The sequence below is a fragment of the Drosophila erecta genome, unplaced genomic scaffold, assembly GCF_003286155.1.
Source record: "Drosophila erecta strain 14021-0224.00,06,07 unplaced genomic scaffold, DereRS2 tig00000000-arrow-pilon, whole genome shotgun sequence".
Taxonomy (NCBI): Eukaryota; Metazoa; Arthropoda; class Insecta; order Diptera; family Drosophilidae; genus Drosophila; species Drosophila erecta.
In genome coordinates, this window is record NW_020825194.1 from 16,101,105 (window position 1) to 16,122,344 (window position 21,240).

At 42.1% G+C, this 21,240-nt stretch overlaps 7 protein-coding genes across 10 annotated transcripts; 1 reads left to right on the forward strand and 6 right to left on the reverse strand.

The window, feature by feature from the left end:
* Nucleotides 1-454: 454 nt before the first annotated feature.
* Nucleotides 455-6,396, reverse strand: LOC6553580 (neuropeptide CCHamide-2). 3 transcript variants are annotated; one of them, XM_015154370.2, is made up of 4 exons: nucleotides 6,233-6,396; nucleotides 2,916-2,996; nucleotides 1,079-1,320; nucleotides 455-868 (listed from the first exon to the last, which is right to left on the reverse strand). In XM_015154370.2, exons 2-4 carry the CDS (start codon nucleotides 2,989-2,991, stop codon nucleotides 782-784), a joined length of 405 nt encoding a protein of 134 aa, XP_015009856.1. In that variant the 5' UTR covers nucleotides 2,992-2,996; nucleotides 6,233-6,396; the 3' UTR covers nucleotides 455-781. The 3 variants fall into 3 exon arrangements, with proteins under 3 accessions (XP_015009856.1, XP_001980276.1, XP_026839849.1); XM_001980240.3 differs by lacking the exon at nucleotides 6,233-6,396 and adding an exon at nucleotides 3,861-4,129; XM_026984048.1 differs by lacking the exon at nucleotides 6,233-6,396 and adding an exon at nucleotides 3,827-3,846.
* Nucleotides 6,397-7,990: 1,594 nt separating this feature from the next.
* LOC6553481 (cuticle protein 16.5) lies at nucleotides 7,991-8,431 on the reverse strand. Its single transcript, XM_001980239.3, has one exon. The coding sequence runs from the start codon at nucleotides 8,383-8,385 to the stop codon at nucleotides 8,089-8,091; it is 297 nt and encodes a 98-aa protein (XP_001980275.1). The 5' UTR covers nucleotides 8,386-8,431; the 3' UTR covers nucleotides 7,991-8,088.
* Nucleotides 8,432-9,047: 616 nt separating this feature from the next.
* LOC6553480 (cuticle protein 16.5) lies at nucleotides 9,048-9,517 on the forward strand. The gene has a single exon (XM_001980238.3). It carries the CDS (start codon nucleotides 9,119-9,121, stop codon nucleotides 9,437-9,439), a length of 321 nt encoding a protein of 106 aa, XP_001980274.1. The 5' UTR covers nucleotides 9,048-9,118; the 3' UTR covers nucleotides 9,440-9,517.
* Nucleotides 9,518-9,796: 279 nt separating this feature from the next.
* On the reverse strand, nucleotides 9,797-13,314 carry LOC6553479 (GILT-like protein 1). 2 transcript variants are annotated; one of them, XM_026975895.1, is made up of 5 exons: nucleotides 13,110-13,314; nucleotides 10,820-10,954; nucleotides 10,375-10,734; nucleotides 10,118-10,246; nucleotides 9,797-9,918 (listed from the first exon to the last, which is right to left on the reverse strand). In XM_026975895.1, the coding sequence occupies exons 1-5, from the start codon at nucleotides 13,179-13,181 to the stop codon at nucleotides 9,910-9,912; spliced, it is 705 nt and encodes a 234-aa protein (XP_026831696.1). In that variant the 5' UTR covers nucleotides 13,182-13,314; the 3' UTR covers nucleotides 9,797-9,909. The 2 variants fall into 2 exon arrangements, with proteins under 2 accessions (XP_026831696.1, XP_001980273.1); XM_001980237.3 differs by having other exon boundaries at nucleotides 9,797-10,246.
* Nucleotides 13,315-13,691: 377 nt separating this feature from the next.
* On the reverse strand, nucleotides 13,692-14,415 carry LOC6553478 (dolichol-phosphate mannosyltransferase subunit 3). The gene is made up of 2 exons (XM_001980236.3): nucleotides 14,163-14,415; nucleotides 13,692-14,098 (listed from the first exon to the last, which is right to left on the reverse strand). Exons 1-2 carry the CDS (start codon nucleotides 14,310-14,312, stop codon nucleotides 13,964-13,966), a joined length of 285 nt encoding a protein of 94 aa, XP_001980272.1. The 5' UTR covers nucleotides 14,313-14,415; the 3' UTR covers nucleotides 13,692-13,963.
* Nucleotides 14,416-14,484: 69 nt separating this feature from the next.
* Nucleotides 14,485-16,265, reverse strand: LOC6553477 (protein yellow). The gene is made up of 3 exons (XM_001980235.3): nucleotides 15,854-16,265; nucleotides 15,326-15,719; nucleotides 14,485-15,235 (listed from the first exon to the last, which is right to left on the reverse strand). Exons 1-3 carry the CDS (start codon nucleotides 16,199-16,201, stop codon nucleotides 14,748-14,750), a joined length of 1,230 nt encoding a protein of 409 aa, XP_001980271.1. The 5' UTR covers nucleotides 16,202-16,265; the 3' UTR covers nucleotides 14,485-14,747.
* A 235-nt stretch (nucleotides 16,266-16,500) lies between these two features.
* Nucleotides 16,501-18,474, reverse strand: LOC6553476 (protein yellow). The gene is made up of 3 exons (XM_001980234.3): nucleotides 18,399-18,474; nucleotides 18,085-18,335; nucleotides 16,501-17,775 (listed from the first exon to the last, which is right to left on the reverse strand). Coding segments are annotated over exons 1-3 (1,308 nt in total). The 5' UTR covers nucleotides 18,401-18,474; the 3' UTR covers nucleotides 16,501-16,720.
* Nucleotides 18,475-21,240: the final 2,766 nt, after the last annotated feature.

Below are 21,240 nucleotides of genomic sequence, written 5' to 3' on the forward strand. Positions count from 1 at the left end.
TTTATGGAGTCATAACTAAATTGTCTTTATGAACCTGAATGGCGAGTGGAGGCTTGCTAGTTCAATAAAGTGGCAGAAGAATTGGGTGGATGGAGGTAGCCTATTAAACTAACACTGTGATGATCTATATAAATAGAAACTTGCCTAAATGTATAAGTATATGCAAGGAATAAGCAAACAATCGTTGAATTTGAATGCTCTTGTAGCACATAATAATATTTATTTAACCAAGCATCTCTTTATAAATAAAAGTGTTGTGAACAATTTGTTAGTGTTGCGCAGCCGTAATATACATATACACCTATAAAGATTAACATACACAGTTTACAAATTTAATATGTATATATTTTGTATGTTAAATAAAATTACAACTATATATAGTCTTTCGCTTTCCTCGTAAGTAAACATAAATAAAATATACGTATTTAACATATGAACAGTGAAACACGCTGTCTTTGCCGTTTTCTTCGATTTATTTTTCCTCGTCTGCTCCTTTTTTTTTGACACTGAAATCCTTACCAGCCCCTAAAAATTTCAGTTGGGTTTTTATGTTCGATGCTCATGCAATTAGCAGGAAAATTGACTGATTGGTATGTGTAGACATTTAGCAAACATTTTATACAAGTTGCGAAAGTAATTAATAACATTAATAAGTAATTCATGTGTTGTCGCTGATGTTGTTGTTGTTGTTGCTGCTGTTGCTGTTGTTGCTCTTGTTCTTGAGGCTTTCCTGTTTTTACTGTACTTTGTGGAAATTCGTATTTTGATAACTATCCTGGGCCTAGTTTTCACCATTCAATTCGGCAGAATTGGCCAAGGGATAATCCAGTTCACCCAGGCGAGAGGCTGTTCGGCGAGGTCGGTTAAACTAAAAGGGGAAACAGTCGTTAGTAAAGAGGGTTGGCATTATTCCTATTCAAATCGCGCCTGTTCAACAGGAATCCCTAAACTAATTTATGTGTTCACCATGGAAAGAGCTATGGCTTAAAATCACATTTAAAGCCGTTTAAAAGTACGCAAAATTCCGAAATCATTTTGGTTACTTTAATACATAGAGCGAGATATAAATGTCACTTACCCATGATCTCATGATTTTGTAAAGCACCTGACGGGCGGGATAGTCATTAAAGTCGCCCTCGGGCGGCACTTGTTCATTTGGCGCCATCATGGGCAGTAGTCCATTCGGACGCACATAGTCCGGTTCCTGCCCTGCGGAGGCTGCCTCGCCCATTCCCATTCCCGTTTCAGACCCGGATCCGGTGCTCAGAGAGCGCTTGCCATGACCACCGTAACACACATGACCGTAGGCCTGGCATCCCTCTGCAAAAATATTGAAAACGTGTCAGGCAGTGTCAACTCAATTTAAAAGTACTTGAAGGGCACAAGTTAGAAGTTTAAATATGAGGGCTAGGAAATAAGGAAAAGAAAAGAAAATTCCTAATAAATCTGCAAAGAAATCAACTTATTATTATATTACCAAGATACACAATCATAATAATCTTTCAATAATCTCATTTACATTTATAACCTTTAGTTATTAATAGGCAATTTCAAATGTCCTGAACTGAAACCTAATCAATACTGGGAGCATCCCCACATCACTTTAACTTTCCACCGATGCGTGTACATTTCCCAACGCACCGCCCCAAAATACTTTCCCCATTACTGGAGGTAGACTGCTCCTTTGGATTTCGTTACTGCCAAAATCTTTAATCGCAGGCCAAAGCTCCAGAGAGACATCCGGCGATAACCATTTGACCCCATGACGGCTCAGTTTCGTTTGTTTGCCTGTCTGGCTGTGTGTGAACAAACTTGTGACTTTCTGCCGTTTTTTGGATTCCCGCCCACACAGGCAAGCATAAATTTTCGTGTTGCACACTAGGGAGTTGTCCTTGACATACGCTGGATTTAAATAGAGGAAGGGGCAGTAAGGACCTTCCTAAGCTCCTGCTACTTTGGTTACTCAAATGGAACTCAATCGAATTCGGGTACCTCCTAGCAAAAGGAACATTAATGGGTTCCTCTACTAACATCCCCAATTATATTATACTTATTTAATTTATAAATTTGAAGGGGTTGAGGTTTTTAAATAGTGAAATTATAGTTGCAAAAATGTAGTAAATAAAGAGCTATTAAAAGATTATTTATTAATAAAGATTACACAGTATCCCTGAAATCCTAAGAATACTGCATTATTATAATGCCCACGTAATCGCATGGGAGCTCTAAATAAGTTAGCTTTCCAACATCTTAAATGCCGTTTCAGAGGCAATCAAATTCAAAACTTTTGGTAATTGAGTACTGAATGGGAAAACAGATGGGTTCTGAATGGCAGCGGATGCCTAGATTCACTTGACAGTCAAGGAAAACGATGTCGCTCCTGACTCGTGTCTTCGAGATAGTTGCAGCTTGCAGGGGAAACGGAAATGGCCCCCACTTTCCCTATTTTCCCATTTTCATGTCGCTGTGGGGACGCCCCAGTTGTTGCCATTTAACTTTCCCACAGCTGGAAAAACAAAGACGTCGACTTGTTTGCGTTGCATTAAACTGCAACAATTGATGCACCTCGATGGGTGGTGAATGTGTGTGGATATCGGCACCCAGTTATGACTTTGTTTTTCGCTCTGCAATTTAATGAATATTTCATGGCAAATTCACATGCATACTTCGGTAAGAAAACCTTAAGGGTAGACGAGAAGATTAAGCAGGAAACGGAAAAACTAAATAACTTTGATATCTTAGAAGAAACCCTCATTTATAAAACTAAAAAGAACAAGATTGTTACAAAGCAAGAAAAGCTAATGATACAAACAATACAAAAGTTTAATTAACCCCATTTTCTGATAAGAAAAAGTATTAAGAGTGAACAATTAACAATTAATAACCATGGTTAAATCGATTTGCTCTGTACTCACTTTTCGCTTGGCTCTGTTGCGCGGCCAGGACCACGGTGCAGATGACGACCAGTAGCAAAGAAATGGTGGATTTCATGATACCTGGTGGGAGGGAGAGAAGGCAAAGGGATGAGCACCTGTTGAAATCCGGCAGTCTGGCGATGACAATGCGACTTTTCGCCACGGGGCATAACACTAATTAGGAAATCCGAACACAACGCGACGAGCGAGTTGAAATCGGAATCGGATTCGAATCCTAGAGAGCTAATCCTGGGTCGCAAAAACTTTTGAACTATGATTTATGTAACGCCCACACAAAACGCTAAGACAATCATTCTGGCCAAATGTGTGTGACTTGAGGCCAAAAGGTGGAAGTTGCACAAACATTTGTTTATTACGTGCTTTGAATTTTCGAAGAGTTCATCATCTTGCGGATGGGTTTCCCAAGACTATTCATAGATAAAAGATAAGTCATTTAATTGGATGGGAGCTGTAAGAATTTCCTACTAAATTTCATCCTACTATTTGTATATGAGCCCAAGGCTGAAATTTAGCCGATTAAAATTTGACAACAGCTGATGCCCTTTATCTCATCAATCATACGCCATGTGTGCGCAATTAAGTATGTTATCGCGTACTGAGTAGGTTGCTTGTAAAATGTGTACCAATTTCAAAAGTGAATCAATTGACGACATATTTGTTGGCCAAAAGAAGCCTTAACACTTTAAAGTATTTACTCTATTCTAGTTTCATGCTTAAGGCATTAAAGGCATAGTGAGTAAAGTAGTGAAACTGGTTTCAATAAACTATTTTAATTAATCTTTAACATTTCAAACACTTTGTTAAGATATATTCAAAGAAATAACCGAGTGATTGCCCATCAATCATATGCCCCGTTGCCGTAATTTTATTTGTGTTATTAAGCACCGAACCTGGTCGCCTTCAACTGCAGCTTGAACAACTCACCTCAAGCAAACTGATTAGCCGATCTGGGCTTTGTGAAATATATACGGCAGTTTTCTTTGTTTTTTGCTTGTTACAGCGGCTATCAGTAGTAGTTTGCTGTATTTCGTTAGATGGCTACTATATAATCACAGATATGGTTGGGGCGGATGAGCTTGCCAATATTCCAGCTTGATATGGCAATTTCACCGGCCGAATCCCTGAGCGCGATTTCACATTTTCAAGCTCCCGCCAGCGACTGAGGGCGATCCACGAAGTCGCCGGATCTATATGCCACATCGCATTCTCGCCCCGCTGATAAACGGCGATCTTTTCCGTAATCTCCGCTCAATCCGTGTCACGCGCACTCACTCCCACACTCTTCCCATTTCCACTCGCCCCTCGGGTCCCCGGACTATTTTCAGCCACTGGTCGATCGGGGCTAAATTTATGGCGGGCCGATAAGTGAAAATTAATATGTGGAGCGCCAGTGGCGGCGGACCAGTAAAAATCAACACAATAAATGCACCCACGCCGTGCGAAAACAATAACAGCGCTCTCATTACACGAACACACAATATACTTGTATAATAATTATTGTTTACCAAGGTGCAGGGCCGTGCCAGCACTCGACCCTTGGGCTTATCAATTTTCCCAGCTATTTAGTTGTGATAATAATGCCTTAATGAGCTGTTGCTGCCACAACTCTGTCACTAATACCCGTTCCAAGCGGCGTAAATCGTGCGTTTCAAAAACTTTCCACAGGTGCTGCTGTTCCCTCTAATATGCAATGCACTCGGCAAAAGTAGGTGCTAGTTGGCGAAATATATATTTCAATCGTCTGTATCCTGCTCTCTACTTGCCCATATTTAAATTAGGACAAGGTTAATATAAAATACAAATGCCCGCTTCGAAAGTAAGTGCTTCTTTTATCCGCCTTGGAGAGGAGAATTTTTATTGAGGCTACTACTCTTTTCTTTTTATTAAATAAATAGTATAGCCCAAAGTTCAGCAGCAGTTTCCGTGTGAAATTCTCTAATCACGGACTGATAATTCAGGCAAAAAGACAAAACAAACAGCTGCAAACCAGGTCATCCATTGGACGCGTGCCTTTGGCACAAATCATTTCAAATCGGATCAGCTCAGATTGTTCTCGCCGCGATGAAGAGATTCAGAACAATAGGCACACGATTAGGTACACGAACTCAAGTGGAAAGAGGCAGAGGCGCCGGGAAAAGCAAATTAAAAGCGGCCACAAGTCCGGCCCAGAGATTCAGCGGTTTTCCGCGATTTGGCAGTCGGCAGCCAAGTTGAAAGTTACAAACTGCAAGTCGCCTTGTGGAAAGTTAAGCTTAGGGTAGGTCGACTGCAAGTAGCAGTTGAAATGGACTAATTAAAAGTGTCTTTTGCTCACACTGCGAATAAATTATTGTTAATACCTTTGGCATTAACATAAAGTGTCCACTTCAAGTAGATAACTCATATTTTATATTTCCCTTTGCAGCTCTAAATGCAAAATGTTCGCCTGGGAAAGGGAAGTCGCTCAAATCGAGTTTAACTTGGCCAGGAAGTTCTGTTTTCCAACGGCAACAAGTTGGCTGAACATTTTCAACTGTCTGTTTTCTTGCGCTTAGGATAATGCATGATTTATGCGGCTGCTGGCCAGAATGTCTTGAATTTTAATATCTTCAACTTTGCTTGAGGAGAACCTGCGATTTCCACAGCGATTTGAAGATTCCACTTTGGCAGTGAGGGCGAGTTGCCAGCAGCCAGCAGCGTTTAAGTGGGAGTTATAAAAAATAAATCAAAGCGGATAAGGAAGTGAAAAACTCCAACTGCCGTGACTAAAATGCCCATAATTATGGCTTCAAATCAAATTTGATTCAATTAAATTAGACAAACAAACAGGAACGGACATAGTAGCAAGCCTCCTCTAGGGCATTGGGAAATTAGTTGACCAAGAAAAGCGGCTAGCAATTAAAGTAAACAATTGTAAACGAGATTGGGCGGCAATCTTCAGTGTGCTTGTACTGAATACTTTGAATTTCTCCTAATTTAATAAATATTTAATGTATTGTTTTAGCTTCATTCATTACTATCAAAACCGGAAATTGTACATTTTGTTCTTAAGATAAAGATATACGAGTATTTACTGCTGACCTAGCCTCTACCTGAAAATCACTCTTTTTGGCAACAGCTTTATAAGATTTTGTATCTCCTTTAATGAAGAATTAAACTGTAATAGATGAGATTTTCCTAGACTCTTAAGCATAATCACTTAATCAATGCTGGCCGAAGTTTCACTTAAGATTTACTCCTTTTACCCATTTTACTACGAGTATGTTTGTTTTTGAAGCCCTGGGGCACACTTGGGGGCCAGCAGAGGGCGCACTTACTTGCACTTGGCTGGTGGGCTGCTGTCCGAAACAAATGTCCTTGTCTTTCGTCCTGGTCCTCGTCCTCGTCCTTGCCGGATGGTTTCACTGGTCTGCCGCTGCTGCTGTTTGACTGCAAGCCGGAGTTCTTTTGGTGCCGCAGAAGGAAAGTCGGCCTGCTTTATAGCTGCAACATTGGCTCGCAGCTGCGTGTGTGTGTGCGGGTGCCAGTGTGGGTGAGAGTGCGAGTGTGTGCGTGGGCCGTGGCAGCCAGCCGGCCAATCGGAGGCGAGCGAAAAGCCGAGCGGTACACGAAGCGCCGTTGCTCAGAAGTATGCAGCGATATTTTTGCTCGCTCGAAAATTCGTACGGTGCGTGGGTGCAAAGTGGAGCAGTGGTGCGATGGTGGGATGGTGGGGTGGTGGGGTGGTGGAGTGGTGGAGTGGTGGGGTGGTAAGGACGCTTTGGGGAACGTCAAATTAGCAGCGCGCTCAGATTTATTTGCTCGACATTGCCGGGGCCAGCGGATATGAATGAATATGAATGGCCATCATTGGCAGCAACGAGTGCCTGCTGACGTAGTTGCCAAAATATCGCCGATTGGGACAATTGCACCCACCCTTTGACCTCCATCTACCACTCTCAGCTGCCCAAAAGCCGCTCAGAACCCAATTAGGCCTAAACTCAATTGGCCAAGTCCCCGAGCGGAGGACTAACACATTCCCTTTGAGCTGGTCGTGCATTTTAATTTTGTTTAATTTGGTCACCACTCCACTCAATAAGTTCAATTTCAAAGTTAAAATGTAATATGAATCAATATCAATTTCCGGAAAATAAGTTAGTTACAGTATTTCCCTAACATCCATGCTGTGCGAATTATTGGTAGTAACCTCGGCAAGATTTGAATTATAAAATGTTAAATACATTTGGAAAGCATTACCTACAGCATAGCTAATCCAACATTAGTCTTATTAAGAGGATATTATTTTAAAAATGTTCTTTTATTACCGACATCATAAGCATCATAACTGTGAGACACTTATTTAAGTATTCAACATATAAATACAATTTTTTGTATGATATTGACCTTTCAATCTTTAATGAAATAAAGTTAATTATTTGTCGCTTGCTTGCCCAGCATTCAACTTTGAACAGGTCCAGTAGTTTAAAATTCCCCTAGCTCGGCAGTTTTTATAGAGATTGCACGTATAAGGGTTTGTAGATTACAGATGCAGTTCGAAAATTGTAAGTTTTCCCCTGGCTCATCAAATCTTGATGGCACATCAACAGCGCGAGCAAATTGATTCGCAAAACGGGTTGTTTACAACAATTGCCGCCTCCACCTCCGATTCCATGTCCATCTGGTATAATCGGTCCTATCGAATGCGATTTAGCTTCTGTTTAGCCTGTTGCTACAGTGAATATCCCCTATCTCGCCCATCTCCCCCGCAGCTTATCGCTGTGCACCCAAAAACAAATTAGCCGATAAGCAGCTGACGGTGCTCCAATGCCCTCCGATCAAAATATTTGAGAACAAACACAGGAGCACGCGCTTTCAATGGATTGTGCCCATCGATGATCATCTGTCTTCTGAACAAACGCCCAATCTGTATCAGGGAGCTGCATCCTCTGACCGACTCTTGATTCCACCCCTTCAAGCCTTCCAAGCTAATCTGATAACTAGTTAATGATTATTGTAGGGGCGGGAAACCCCTAGATTAGGAGGTGCAGTTAATTTAGCCTATAATAAATTAATCAACCAAGAAAACATAAGCTAGATTGCAACACAAAGAGCTTGCTCTCATATTTTATATTTAGGTAGTGAAATTCATGCTTTCAAGTGTAAAACGGTCATTGCGTATCCAGAGGAGTCCAGATCACTTCTTCTTCAGGATGGAGCTGACGACAGCCGGAGCTGCGTAGGTGGTGATAGGAGCAGCAAAGGCAGTTCCTGCGGCATATGTGCTCACAGGAGCGGCGTAAGCAGGAGCACTGTAGGCGGAGTAGGCGGTGTAGGCGGGAAATGCGGAGGCGGCGTAGGTGGAGTAGGCTGGAGCGGAGTAGGCCAAGGGAGCAGCTGCGGAGTAGGTGACGGCATAGGTGGCCACTGGGGATGCGATGAGTCCTGCCTGGGCGGCGGCAATGCAGAGGGTCAGGAAGATGAGGAACTTCATGTTGAGCTGGTTGTTTTGGTTTGTTGGCTGGTCAGTGACTGATACTTTTGGCAATTTCCTCAAACTTTTTATAGGACAAATGTCGCCAATTAACCAAACGGGTTTTCGATTAGAGAAACCCTAATCAGAACACAATTGCGTCCGCTTCGAGATTTCTGGTGCGCAATGTTCGTTGAACGCGGAAGCAGTACTTTGGTTTTATTCAGTCAAAGGCATGTCAAACGGATTACCTTTTTAATTTAGCTTTTCAAAACGATATCGGTATTTATTTTACTTAATATTTACTGATAACAGAGGTTTGGTTTTTTCTGTGACTGCATAAGGAATTAATTTAAAATTAAATTCCTTAGCCTTATAATATAAGACGGAACACAAACGTGTTCCTAAATGCAACTTTAGAAATTTGCACGAAAGTACTAAGTTATACATATGTATTAAGAATACATCTCATTAGTTAACTAATAATATAATATTAAATAATTGAGTCTCAGTCAACGAGACTAAAACCACTGGGATTACAATACTAAATGACCAAAAGGTAATCCATTTGATACGCCGTTGGCTGGCAAACCGGCAAACCAGCAAACGATCAGTTAACATTAGTCAGCAAAATATTGGCCTGCTCACAATTGTGTTCTAATTAAAATTTTAGGCTGTACCTATAAAATGGCGATGAAAATTGCCAAAAGTATCAGTCTCTGACCAGCCAACAAACCAAAACAACCAGCTCAACATGAAGTTCCTCATCTTCCTGACCCTCTGCATTGCCGCCGCCCAGGCAGGACTCATCGCATCCCCAGTGGCCACCTATGCCGCCACCTACTCCGCAGCTGCTCCCTTGGCCTACTCCGCTCCAGCCTACTCCACCTACTCCGCTCCAGCCTACTCCACCTACGCCGCCTCCGCCTTTCCCGCCTACACCGCCTACTCCACCTACAGTGCTCCTGCTTACGCCGCTCCTGTGAGCACATATGCCGCAGGAACTGCCTTTGCTGCTCCTATCACCACCTACGCAGCTCCGGCTGTCGTCAGCTCCATCCTGAAGAGGAAGTGATCTGGACTCCCGAAAAAGCCTTAATGACTCCAAACAATCCAAGCAATTGACCGAACAAATAAAATCATTGTGAAGCAATCTGTTGTACCTGAGTACTATTATATCTTGCATTGTGTAAACCACAAAGCGACCGAGGATCCTCCTCTTAATAGCAACACAACATAAGTTGATGCTAGAAATGCAATGCTCTAGTTTAGCATAGCTTCCGGGGGAATGATCGAGCCTAAATGCATATATAATTTTGTTTAAAACTTTAAATCAAAACCAATAACAACCAAGAAAATAGTTTAGTAGTAATCTGCAAAGGTTCATTAAAACCGACTTACCTTCAATGTTACAATAGAAAAAGGCTTCCGGTATCATGTTTTATATCAACTTTATTAAATTGCTACTTTACGATCAGCTCTTTCAAAACGAATTTCTTATTTCTGATACACATATTCGAGCTGCATAATTGGACGGCTTGCGTTTCAATTGGCCTAAAAACAAACCAACAAGAAGTTCGAGAGTAAAATACAGCATTAAGTGTTGAGATTCCCGATTGCCAGAGTTCAGAGCTGACTTGGAAGAGTTACATAAGCGGAAACGTCGGAGAGAGTGGACAGTTGAGCTTAGCTTAGCTTAGTAGAAGGAGCGGATAAACCAAAGACCCAGCAGGGAGCTAAGGATGGCGCTTACGCTGGCCAAGGATGGAGTCGAGGCTCCATTGTGCTGGTTGCAGATGCGCGGCTGCGGGGCGGATACGTATTTGCAGATGGTGCCCACGAAGTTGACCTGGGCGCGGTCATTGACCTTCTTGTCGAATTGCTGAGAGTGGAAGAATATAATGGTTTCCATTATCAGGAGGGGATTGGTCAAGGACATAGGATTGCTTATTATTTTAAAAATGCAAGGCTAACTGCAGTGATGCATTTAATGTAATAGGATTTACTGACCTCATTGAACAGGATGGTGGGGACGCTGGTCAGGGGCTCCTTGAGCCGCATGGTGGCCTCGCCGGCCTTCCTGAGCAGAACGCTTCCCTCGGTGGAGTTGGCGCAGGTCTTGATGTTCTCCCAGTTGTTGATGTGGTTCTCCGAGGCGCATCGCTGGCCGGGATAGACGTTGTCCGGGAAATTCTTTCCGGCCTTCATCAGGCAGTTGATGAAGTCCATCGTGAGCGACTCGCGCGTGTACTCCACCTGGTAGGAGTTGGCCTGGATGTGCTCTATGGCGCAGGCATGCACCTTGTTGCCATAGCACTCGTTCGGGCCGTGGTGGCAGGTGAACGTCACCTCGGAGCCCTGGGTAAAGAACTGGGGAGGAGGCCAGGCCAGGAGCCATGCAAATGAGCCATTGTCCTGCCGATAAACGGGGCCAAGGGGCCACGGGGCCACTCACCTGAGACTTTCCGAATGGTACGAAGGTGAGTTCCACCACATCACGCAGCTCTCCCTTCACCGCCGGATACACCTGCTCCGTAATGAACTTGGCGCTGTCCGGGCACAGGGACTCGTAGTAGATGGAAATGGGCACCTGCAGCGCAGAACAGGGTATGGTAAGTTAGTCTTATATATTATATACTTATACTTAGTGTGATTGTCATTAAATTTTGAAACATTTTACTAGTCTTAATAGTCTTTATAGAACATCTCAAGAATTAATAGGTTTCACAAGATTTTGATTCAATTCAATTTCGCACTCATTTTAATCAATCATTTTAAGGCAATTTACGTTGCATTACTTGTTAGCCACCTATCATTATATGTAATGGTTGAAGTCTTTTCAATGGTCATTGAGGGTGCATTGCGTAATTTGCATTTTTCGAGAGTGCAGCCAAGCCGAGGCATGCAAATCACTTGCGGCTGAGGGGACAGGGCCCAAATATGGCTACCCTTTGTTTATCAATTGGGGACAACAGCCACACGCTCCAGTCAACGAGCCAAAATATTGCTGAACTTGGACGCCATGCACATGAATGCCGTAGAAAAGGAAAATAAATATGAACCTATATGTGCGTATCAAATATCTTACGGCTTGATTTAAATTGAACATTTAGTAGTACATTATACTCAGCCATATTGTCTTTTGAAAAATTGTAACTTAAGGCTTTAACTGCGATTTATTTATTATTGGATATTTATTAGAGGCAATATGGTATTCAGATTTGACATGGAAATGTGTGTATTTTATATGTATATATTATATATTTGGTTTCTTATCTTGAGCTTACTCCCCCAATTGAAATAAATTCAGAAATGGTGACACATTTATGAACCTATTTATCAGAGATATATTGCTGACTTTAGCATTCTTTTAAGTATTCACCAAGCTCCCAAAATTAAGAATTGCGTACAGTTAGCCTTAAATAGCAAACAATAAAATATTTTCCAGCAAATGCCCTATTTTAAAGCTTACGTGCTTGTAATACATATGGCTGTGCAATCAAAGGCATTTAATGTAATTTCAGTTGACTATTATTTTAGCCCAATTGAAGCTGTGTTTAGATGCCAAATATAAGTACATTTCTGAAAGCCCGTGATCGAAGCGCAAATGTCTGAACACAATGCCAACCGAAAAGCAGGGGCAATGAAAAATAAAGAAAATAATCACAAGTATCTACTGACGTGTATGAACACAAATGCAAATGGCTTTTTGCTGGAGTTGAAGTTATATAAAAGCTAATGACACATCGCTGAAAGAACCCGCGCCATTCTTCTCGATCTAAACAACAACAGCAGCAGACTCAGCGAAGTATATATGTACATACATACATGAACCATTGTACCGCACATATGTGCACACAAAAAAATTATACCTGGCTTTGGAACGTGATGAAAACACCTTAACGGGGTTGTGAGAGTGCAAAAATATGGATGACTAATTGTAGAAACCCAGGTAATCCTTTCTATTAGTAGTCTGCGATGAAATATATGTCATTTAAATACCCTAACACTTGTTTCTCTAAATATATCTTTAGCATACATAATTAATAAAAAAATCAAATTATAATCGTATAATAAACAATTTGCAATGGCTAAAATGAAATACACATATGCTCTGAAATAATTACTTTACATTAACAATTCATTAAAGAGAAACTATCTAGTGTTAGAAATTGCTAAGCTTGAAATGAATATGTCCACAAGGTATCTCCTGCTTGACTTAGCTGAAACTTTTTGGGACCCCATGCACGTTGTGTTCAGTGTAGAATGAAGTTGCAGTTGGGGCTGAGCCGGCGAACACCGGTTCTTCTGTGAGAAATCGAAACTGGTCTCCGAACCGGTTCTTTGCCCAAATGAAAATAACAACAGAGCAACAGGGCGCTCTCCGCCTCACTTATACATATGTACATACATGCATACATATCTACGCTTTTCCACGGTGGCGGCATTTTCCGATCCGACGACTGAGACTGGTGGCACAGTTCGTTAAACTCTCGAAATGCCACTTGTTGCTGCCACGAAAAGGGTGCAGCTTTTCTATGCTTTTTTTGTATTATGTATTTTTCATCTACACCCCATCTATTTAGTTGTTCGACTCAATCACGTCTTCACCTAAATACATAAGTATGTAAATGTTAAATGCCATACGGAGTGCCCCTGACACGCTTTGCGGTTGTGTAATGGCTAAGTTTGGCCTGCGGATTTTTCGTTGGCTTCACGGAGGGTTTTCCGAGCCGGAAACTCACCTTAGCAGCGCCATAGACGGAGGCAATCACGCAGCTCATCAGGAGGCAGACGGCGGCGATTTTGTGACTCATCTTCAGGCTTCTCGTTCTTCAAATTCCTAATATATAGAGGTATGTGCCAGCAAGTAACGAGCAGCAGTCGTGTTGTTAGCGGTTCGGTGGCTGAGCGCGAACTGTTGTTTGTTGTAGAGAGCTTGGCGCTTAGGCCGCAGTTCCAGTTCCAGTCAAAAGCCGATTTCCAGACTGGAAGAAGAGTGAGACCTAACTGCACTATAATTTGGGATGGGCTTCTGTTGGGTTCATATTCCAGACTCGCGATCGGGAGTTTCAGTCGGAGAGTGAGTTTGAGCCAAGTGTAGAGCGAAATGAGAGAGGAGTTTTAGATAGCCGAAGCTTTCATACTCTTTTGATTTGCATTATAATGTATTTCATACTCGCTTTCAATATCCTAGCATTAGGAAATAAGTTCTGCTCGCTCTTTAATCGACAATATTTATATTTGGAAATTAAAGAACCGATTTCTGCCGGACTATTTATTATTTTAGTTCAGATGCATACTGTATTAGAGGTATTTCAAGCAGCTCTCAGTGAACACAACCCAATTAAGGATGGATTTATTCGTACATACATATATGCTTTTACAACTGTGTTTCATTCTTTCCAAGCATGTTTTATCAAAACCTCAACATAATTTGGCCACCAAACTTCCGGCACTGGGGAAATCAGAGCCAACAAGCCTCTCGCCCACACAAAATGCGGAGTTGCTTAAAATTGCGTGATTTTTGTTTTATAAATAATGGAATTACAGATTAACATGCACAAGTCCTGGGAGCTGGAGGTCCCCTAGTTCCCCATTAGTCCCGAAACCGGAATCCTTGGGCTATCAGATCCTTGCGAGCCTCCAGAATTTCATCCTGCAGCTCCTTGGCGGCCACGGGACAATCGTTGAACGTCAGAGTTCTATATAGAACAGTCCAAACGGAATAGATCTTAGGGCAGTATGCAGTAGTAGTCAGTAGGAGTAGTTATCTAGATTCCTATACATGAACTCACCCCGAAAATCACGAGGAGAGCAAGTGGCAGAAGCTGAATGTGCAGAAAGTACTTGGTAGTCAATTGCGTTTGCACTGTTCCCAAAAGAACGGAAAGGTAGGGAATCGCGAAGAGCGATGCGTAAAACAGCCAGCGTTGTAGATTGGTCATAGCTAACGAAATTTATTGGTAAACAAAACTAAATCGAAAATAAAGTTCTACACGTAAACATAGAGCTGGCACTTAAGCCGATGTTCGCCCGGCACTTCGATACCGATATTTACCGGCTGCTATCGATTATTTCTTAAAATCTAGTGGGACGTGGTTCCAATAAGTAATTAGAGTTTTACACTTTTCCAATAAGATAACTGCCAGCTAGACAATTTTTAATATTCCAATTGGCTACCATAGGCCCGTAACATAGCAGAAAGCTGTCTACAGTTAGCAATGCAAACGCCATAGCAAGCAGCTAACCACAGTTACTAATGTAAGCACCGCCTATCGATAGGCGAAAGTTGCGCCACAGCGGCCAGCCTTCTACAGCTAGCAATTCAAATCGGTGTAATCGATAGACGCAGATTCAAACTAGTTACACCTAAGATTTAATTAAACGTTGGTGGGCGTGGCTTCTGCAGCGCCCACTGTACACGGCGTATTGGCAAGCAGGTCAGCGGTTCGGCAGCCAATTATTTGGAACTTGACCTCGTTCTCGGGCAACTCGCCGCCCACAAACAGTTTCGGCTGGCTGCTCAAGGCCCACAGCTCCTCCTCTCCCTTGGAATTCCGGTTGATCTTGAGCCCCGTGACGAACTTGATCTTGTGCGGATTGTAGGCCACCACACGCAGGTCGTCCGCCGTGTAGTTGGCCTCCGACTCCTCCCATTTCACCAGAGCTCCCAAGCTGATGAGGCTGCAGTAGAGATTCCCCGACTGGTCCATTACCTCCGATTCGCACTGGATTCCCCGCGTGCCCAGGCTGTGGAAGCCATCTCTGCTGGCATTCGTGGACTTCCAGAAGGTCTCGTTGTTGACCAGGGAGAGCGACACCCTGACCTCATTGAAGGCGTTCAGCGTGTGGAAGTACAAAAAGCGCTCTGTAAATTGGGATTGGTTACTATAAATGTTTCCTTAAATTACATCCTTAAATTTTTTGTTCATTTTTAGAATTTGGTTCGCGGTGTTACCTTCCACTTCACTGGGACTGAGGCTCACTGTGAATATTCCCGCCTGCGAGTTGCTGGAGCGGCCTAGTCCCAGCAAAGGTGATGGCTTCATGGACTCGTGCTCTATGCGCCAGGATCGTCCCGTCAAGGAGTCAAATACGATCAGGCCATATCCCCAGGCATCGGCTATGTAGGCCCTGCCGCCCACACATCGATTGGGAGTGCCACTCGCGGCCAGATCCACCACCAAAGCCGTGAAGATGGACACGCTGGGGATGTAGGCATCGGGCGGAAGTGGGTGTCGCTGCACCAGTTCGTCCTTCACCAGGTCGAAGGTGAGGATTTGGGGCGGGCACAACTGCAGGGAGTTTACTTGCCCTGAGTCCACCACCCAGAGACGCCAGCATTCGTCAATCTGAGAGAATATAAGCAAGAATTTTAAGCAAAGACTACAAACATTCCCGGCAAGCCAAGTATTAAATCCAGGTAAAACGTATTTATACTAGTTAATGTATAAAATGAGCAAAGGATTTTTATATTTGTACTTACATAGGTCCTAATGGCTGAGGTGATGCCAGAGCAGTTGTTGGGCGGCACATGCCACTCCTCGTTGGGATAGGGCGCCAGTCTGGGATTCTCCACCAGCTCATTGTGCTCCGCAACCACGGTGGCCAGTGTGAAGGGTGTGGCCATCCCCAGTCGCGGAATCGTGAGGAAGGTGCGATGTCTGCCCTCATCGCCGTACTCAATGTCCACATCCACCGGCAGAAAGCGATTGCCCTTGGCCAGATCATCGCCCAGACTGAGGTTCGTCCACTGGTGCAGGGTGTGCAGCTCCTTGAGGACCAACCGCTGGCCCTGGACTGCACAGAATAGCGCGAAGAGGACGACCAACATGGCTTTTAACTGAGAACCTGCTAAGTGACAGTTCCGCGCGGTTCAAACGATTGCCGAAGACTAAAGATGTGCAGGTAGGCCCTAAAGTTCTTAGCCTTCAATCTGAAGTACACTCACAAAAACTTGAGCTACATATCTCGTACGTAGTGTTTGGCAAAATAAAATCTTAACATTTTAATTCAATTAATAATTCCTGAATAGCTTTGAATAGCTTTTCATATTTAATATGTTAATAGGATCAGGTTATTTATTTAATTTTTAGTTATTATACGTAATTTTTAATATGCGAATAAATTTAAAATTTAAACATGTCTTTTCCCCACCCTCCGCGCGATTGACATTTTGGTATTTATTTTTGCGAGTGTAATTGACCATCAAAATCAAAGACAAAGGTCGTGTACCTGTGGCGGTCAAGCAAACACTTTCGAATGGTCCCAAGATTTATGGTTGGACATCTTTTCTGTCGGCTTAAGAGTGTTTACACAGATCTCGAGGTCTCTGCGCACCAGAATTGGGCACCTAAAAGCAGACCCGCCCCTGCAGCAGATCCTCTACATCGCAGCGCATCACCCGATAATTGATTTCCCCGTAGTCAATGGTTCCGGCAAATATCTTCTGCAGCCGATCGGAGAGCAGCCACAGTTCCTCCTGTCCATCAGCAGGTCTCCGGACGATCTTTATGCCACTCACGAATTGCAGTGTAACCGGATTTAGAGCAAGTGGCTGGACGTTTCCCCGATCGTAGGGCCTTCGTATGTCCCAGCCGAAAATGCCGATGGGCTCCAGGAAGCCGCAGAACCAGAATCCCTGTCTGCTTATCGCATGTGTGGCGCACTGAACCCCTCTTCTACCCAAGGTAACGAAGTCTGACAGGGAGGAGCTGAAGCCCTTTTGCCAGTTGGTGGCATTATTCAGGATATCCAACGGAATGGCCAGCTCCAGTTCGTTGGACAGCGCGTGAAAAATCAGATGGCGGCGCAGTCCCAGTCCCAAAGGAGTCACCGCCAAAGCCAGAGGTCCATCGAGCAGCTCGAAACTCTCACCAGCCACCGAGTGCGTTCCGAACCTGGCATCCGGATAGGTGAATTTGTTCTCGATGCGCCAGGAGCTCTGGCCCACGACATCGTACACCACTATGGCCTTGCTGGTGGGATCCGCCAGATAGGCAAACACATCCTTGCACTGCCCACTGGGCGGTGGATCCCTGATGTCTGCAAATATATTCACGAATCTACTGACCTTCGCCTTGTAGGATGTTTCGGGCAGACGATACCTATGGATCAACTGATTGGTGGCCAAGTCAAAGACCACAACCTGTGGGGCGCAGTGCTGCACGAACTCTATTTCCCCGCTGTCCAGGACCCACATCTGACCACAGGCATCGATGTGAATCCGGTACACCGACGTTAGACCATCGCAGTTCGCTCCGTGGCTGCTGTGCCACTGGTAGCTGGGATAGGCCTGGATTTCACTTCCGTTCTCCCGCTGCACATTGGTGACGTAGGCCAGGGAAAAGGGAACTCCCTGTCCAAAGCGGGGTGACGTCACAAAGTGACGAGGTGGACTGCCATTAGCTGGAAAATGAAGTGAAGAGTATTTAGAGTACAAGGTCATCAGCATTAACATTGTAAAACAAATAGTATTATAAAAGGACCTATACCTATTCCTATTCTTCTTATTGAAAAAATATTGAACATTTATTCCCAGTTTAGTAATTAATATAATCTGTAATCGACTTGTTAAGTTAACTGTGCCTTTTCAAAATGCAAATTTTTTGGCTGACAGCGGCTTTGGCTACACAGATGTTACTAATTGATTATTCAACGTAAAAAATGAATACAAGTATATCTGTGACTCCCGCAATACTCTTGTGTGATGCTTACGTGGGTAATAAACGTCGATGTCAATGGGTATGGGACTATCCGGATTATAGCGACCATCTCGGATCAGCTGCTCCCGCTCTTGTTCACTGGGGAAGCCGTACTGCAGATTCTTCCATTCAAAAACTGTGGCTGTATGCTTATGATCCGAGGGAAGCTCCAAGTCCGGAAAGATGGTCTTGGGAGGATTAATGTGGTACTGACCCAGGCAATGATTCGGGTAAGCGATCCACACAGCAAGGGCTAGAATGAGCCTAGGATCAAACATCATTGCTATCACTGAGTTTTGTCAACTTTTTAGTGTTTTCACGTCTTACATTTTAAGAGCTATTTGGCACGATGGGAGATCCTTACGCGGGGGCTTTTGCCATTATACTAAACCATCGCACTCCAAAAACCATGCGAAATTGGGAGACAACAAAACCAGAAGCCATTTCAAGATATCTTACTTGTTCCAACTGGTTTTTAAATTGTATTTTGAATCTGCTTGGTGCTCATATATTATATATGCTCATTTTCCTGGAGTCTCATTTTTTGTTGTCTTACCCTTGCTGCGGGTATTTCGCTGTTTAAATGTTTATTGATGAAATATATAAATAGGCGATTTTAAAAATAACTAAGTAGTAACTTAAATTTGCAGTGGTATTTCGTTTATCAATATGTCATAATGCAAATTAAGTGAACTAGTTTTCAAATGGCTAAGTATTTATTAGGCTATAAAAAATCACATAACTTAATAGTTGAGATGCAAACATAGCTTAAACAGAATTCAACAGACACAAAAGAGATTTAATGTGTTGACATTGAAAAAAACCCGAACTAGTCAGGGACTGATTTATGTCAAAGCTGTTATCACCTGTCTTGCTAACCAAGCGTATGAATATCGAAATGCCGTGATTCAGTCGGTGGACTTTATAGTTAATGGGTTCCTTAAGATGTGAACTACCAGTACACTTACTTATAGAAGAACCTAACTTAGAATAATAAATTAAATGAAAATTCAGGTACTAAAATTGTATAGATGCATAACGCATAAGCTTATGGGAAACATGTATTTATATATTTTTTATTCCAAGCTTTAAAAATAAAATAAGAAATACCTGAGTCCATAGTGTTTACATCAAAAGCAAAATTTTTGGATAAAGTATTATTACTACGCTAGACGCCGCGGCAACCGAAAAAAGCAAATTAAAATTGGCACTGCAAGTAAAACTTAATTGCCTGAATGACTTTGATATTTTCGGAAGCACGATATCGCACACAATAATCTTAAACATGCTAAATGAACACATATTCCCAATAAATAAATCATTGGGTGCTTATGGCTTTATGATCAGAATGGCCTATTGCCTTCTATATGCAAAACTAAAGTGGCGGAGGCGCGCGCCACTGAGAATTATTCCACAAACCACTAAAATGGAGAAATAAACTCATTAAATGTGGCAAAAAACTTGTTTGGCTGTTGTTTCACGCCTCGTTTGTGTCTGTTGAGTGCAACGACTGTGCTTTGGACGGTAACTAGGCTTAATTTGTTTAATTAATCAAAAATCAATTTGTCCACTTGGACTATCTGTCCACTTTGGTCGCTTTATACAATCTTTTTCGTTTGGGGATCATAATATTTAAACAAAGCTTTATGGACGGGGTTATGCATTCAATTTAAATGAGCGCAAAGCTATAAAATCTTTACGGGTTCGAACTCTTTACTCACTTTTCCTTTATATTTATACCCGTTATATAATAAAAGGGTATACTAGATTCGTTGACAAGTATGTAACAGGCAGAAGGAATCGTTTCCGACCATATAAAGTATATATGTATATTCTTGATCAGCATCAATAGCTGAGTCCGTTCGTCCGTCTGTCCGTATGAACGCCTCGATCTCAGTAACTTTGAGTAACTTATCTTAATCGGATTTTGAAGTGGCATACCTCTAAATGTTTCTGGCGCCATTCTCTGAAAATCTGCATTCAAATTTAGAAATTTATTTTTTTTTTTTAATTTTTTTGATGTTATGATGTAGAACTCCATAACTCAACTTAACTTAATCGTATTTTGAAGTGGCATACCTCCAAATGTTTCTGGCGCAATTCTCAAAAAATCTGCATTCAAATTAAGAAATTGTTTTTAATATAATTTTTTTGTAGAGTAAAAGGGTATGCGAGATTCGTTTAAAAGTTTGTAAAAGGCAGAAGGAAACGTTTCCGACCATATAAAGTATATTTATTCTTGATCAGGATCAATAGCCGAGTCGATCTGAAAAATGTTGTGGTATTTTTACACTTTTTTATATATCTTGTAATTTTCTATAGATTTGCAACAAACTTTTTGCCAAGCCCACACTATTAACAAATTTTAAAGTTTTTTTTCGTTCCACCGATATTCCAGAAAACGTTGAAATTTCTTGTTCGCAATTTCACTAGCTGAGTAACGGGTATCTGATAGTCGGGGAACTCAACTATTTTTTATAATCCAATGCAATAATAAAATTAGCAAACTTTTTCTGAAATATATATTTTATGATTTTGTATCAGGTTTGTAATAATCATGCAAGTTAGCTAAACATCGTAAGGAAGTGCAGATAAAATGAAGTGCTAAAAAGTAATGTATCAATGAAACCAGTTATATATTTTCGGATAAGTTTGTAAACTAATTGGGAAGTATTTAAAATGCAATAACAGTACTGCATGGCTAATACAAGCGTGTAATATATTTAAATTCAATTAGAAAGTGCCTCAATTGATTGCCCAAAATCACATTCATAATTAATTAACCAATCCCACACACCTGCCTGCATGCAAATATCGCAGATCTGTCCACCTTGCCCCTGTGCAATTTGTATCTTGTTTTTTTTATCAATTACTGCGTGGAGCGGGCGATTATATCTTATCCCACCGACGCCTGCCAATCAACCGGTTTTAGCCACAAATTATGAATGGCATTTAAAACAGAATACCCGAACTGGTCGCTAAATTCGTATTTGGGTTTAGCAAAAAATTAAGTTTCATATTCTTCTTCGAACATTTAATTTAACCTTACTCTACTTTGCCTTCCACTCGAGAAAAGTGCTAATGAACGAAATTTTTATTTTCAAAATTAAGTAATATTTATAGCCAACGATGCGTGGAGTAACTGCCGGAAGTTGGGCTATCACCTAGC

Coding starts and splice junctions, on each gene's coding strand:
- LOC6553580 (XM_015154370.2), bottom strand. CDS start 2,991: ATGAAATCCACCATTTCTTTGCTACTGGTCGTCATCTGCACCGTGGTC. Junction 1,321..2,915: donor GCAACAGAGCCAAGCGAAAA/GTGAGTACAGAG, acceptor ATATTTTTGCAG/AGGGATGCCAGGCCTACGGT. Junction 869..1,078: donor ACAAAATCATGAGATCATGG/GTAAGTGACATT, acceptor TTCCCCTTTTAG/TTTAACCGACCTCGCCGAAC.
- LOC6553476 (XM_001980234.3), bottom strand. Junction 17,776..18,084: donor CATCGACGTTTATTACCCAC/GTAAGCATCACA, acceptor TTCATTTTCCAG/CTAATGGCAGTCCACCTCGT.
- LOC6553477 (XM_001980235.3), bottom strand. CDS start 16,201: ATGTTGGTCGTCCTCTTCGCGCTATTCTGTGCAGTCCAGGGCCAGCGG. Junction 15,720..15,853: donor CCTCAGCCATTAGGACCTAT/GTAAGTACAAAT, acceptor ATATTCTCTCAG/ATTGACGAATGCTGGCGTCT. Junction 15,236..15,325: donor CAGTCCCAGTGAAGTGGAAG/GTAACACCGCGA, acceptor CCCAATTTACAG/AGCGCTTTTTGTACTTCCAC.
- LOC6553478 (XM_001980236.3), bottom strand. CDS start 14,312: ATGACCAATCTACAACGCTGGCTGTTTTACGCATCGCTCTTCGCGATT. Junction 14,099..14,162: donor CTCTCCTCGTGATTTTCGGG/GTGAGTTCATGT, acceptor TACTGCCCTAAG/ATCTATTCCGTTTGGACTGT.
- LOC6553479 (XM_001980237.3), bottom strand. CDS start 13,181: ATGAGTCACAAAATCGCCGCCGTCTGCCTCCTGATGAGCTGCGTGATT. Junction 10,955..13,109: donor CCGTCTATGGCGCTGCTAAG/GTGAGTTTCCGG, acceptor TCTGCGCTGCAG/GTGCCCATTTCCATCTACTA. Junction 10,735..10,819: donor TACCATTCGGAAAGTCTCAG/GTGAGTGGCCCC, acceptor CCTCCTCCCCAG/TTCTTTACCCAGGGCTCCGA.
- LOC6553481 (XM_001980239.3), bottom strand. CDS start 8,385: ATGAAGTTCCTCATCTTCCTGACCCTCTGCATTGCCGCCGCCCAGGCA.
- LOC6553480 (XM_001980238.3), top strand. CDS start 9,119: ATGAAGTTCCTCATCTTCCTGACCCTCTGCATTGCCGCCGCCCAGGCA.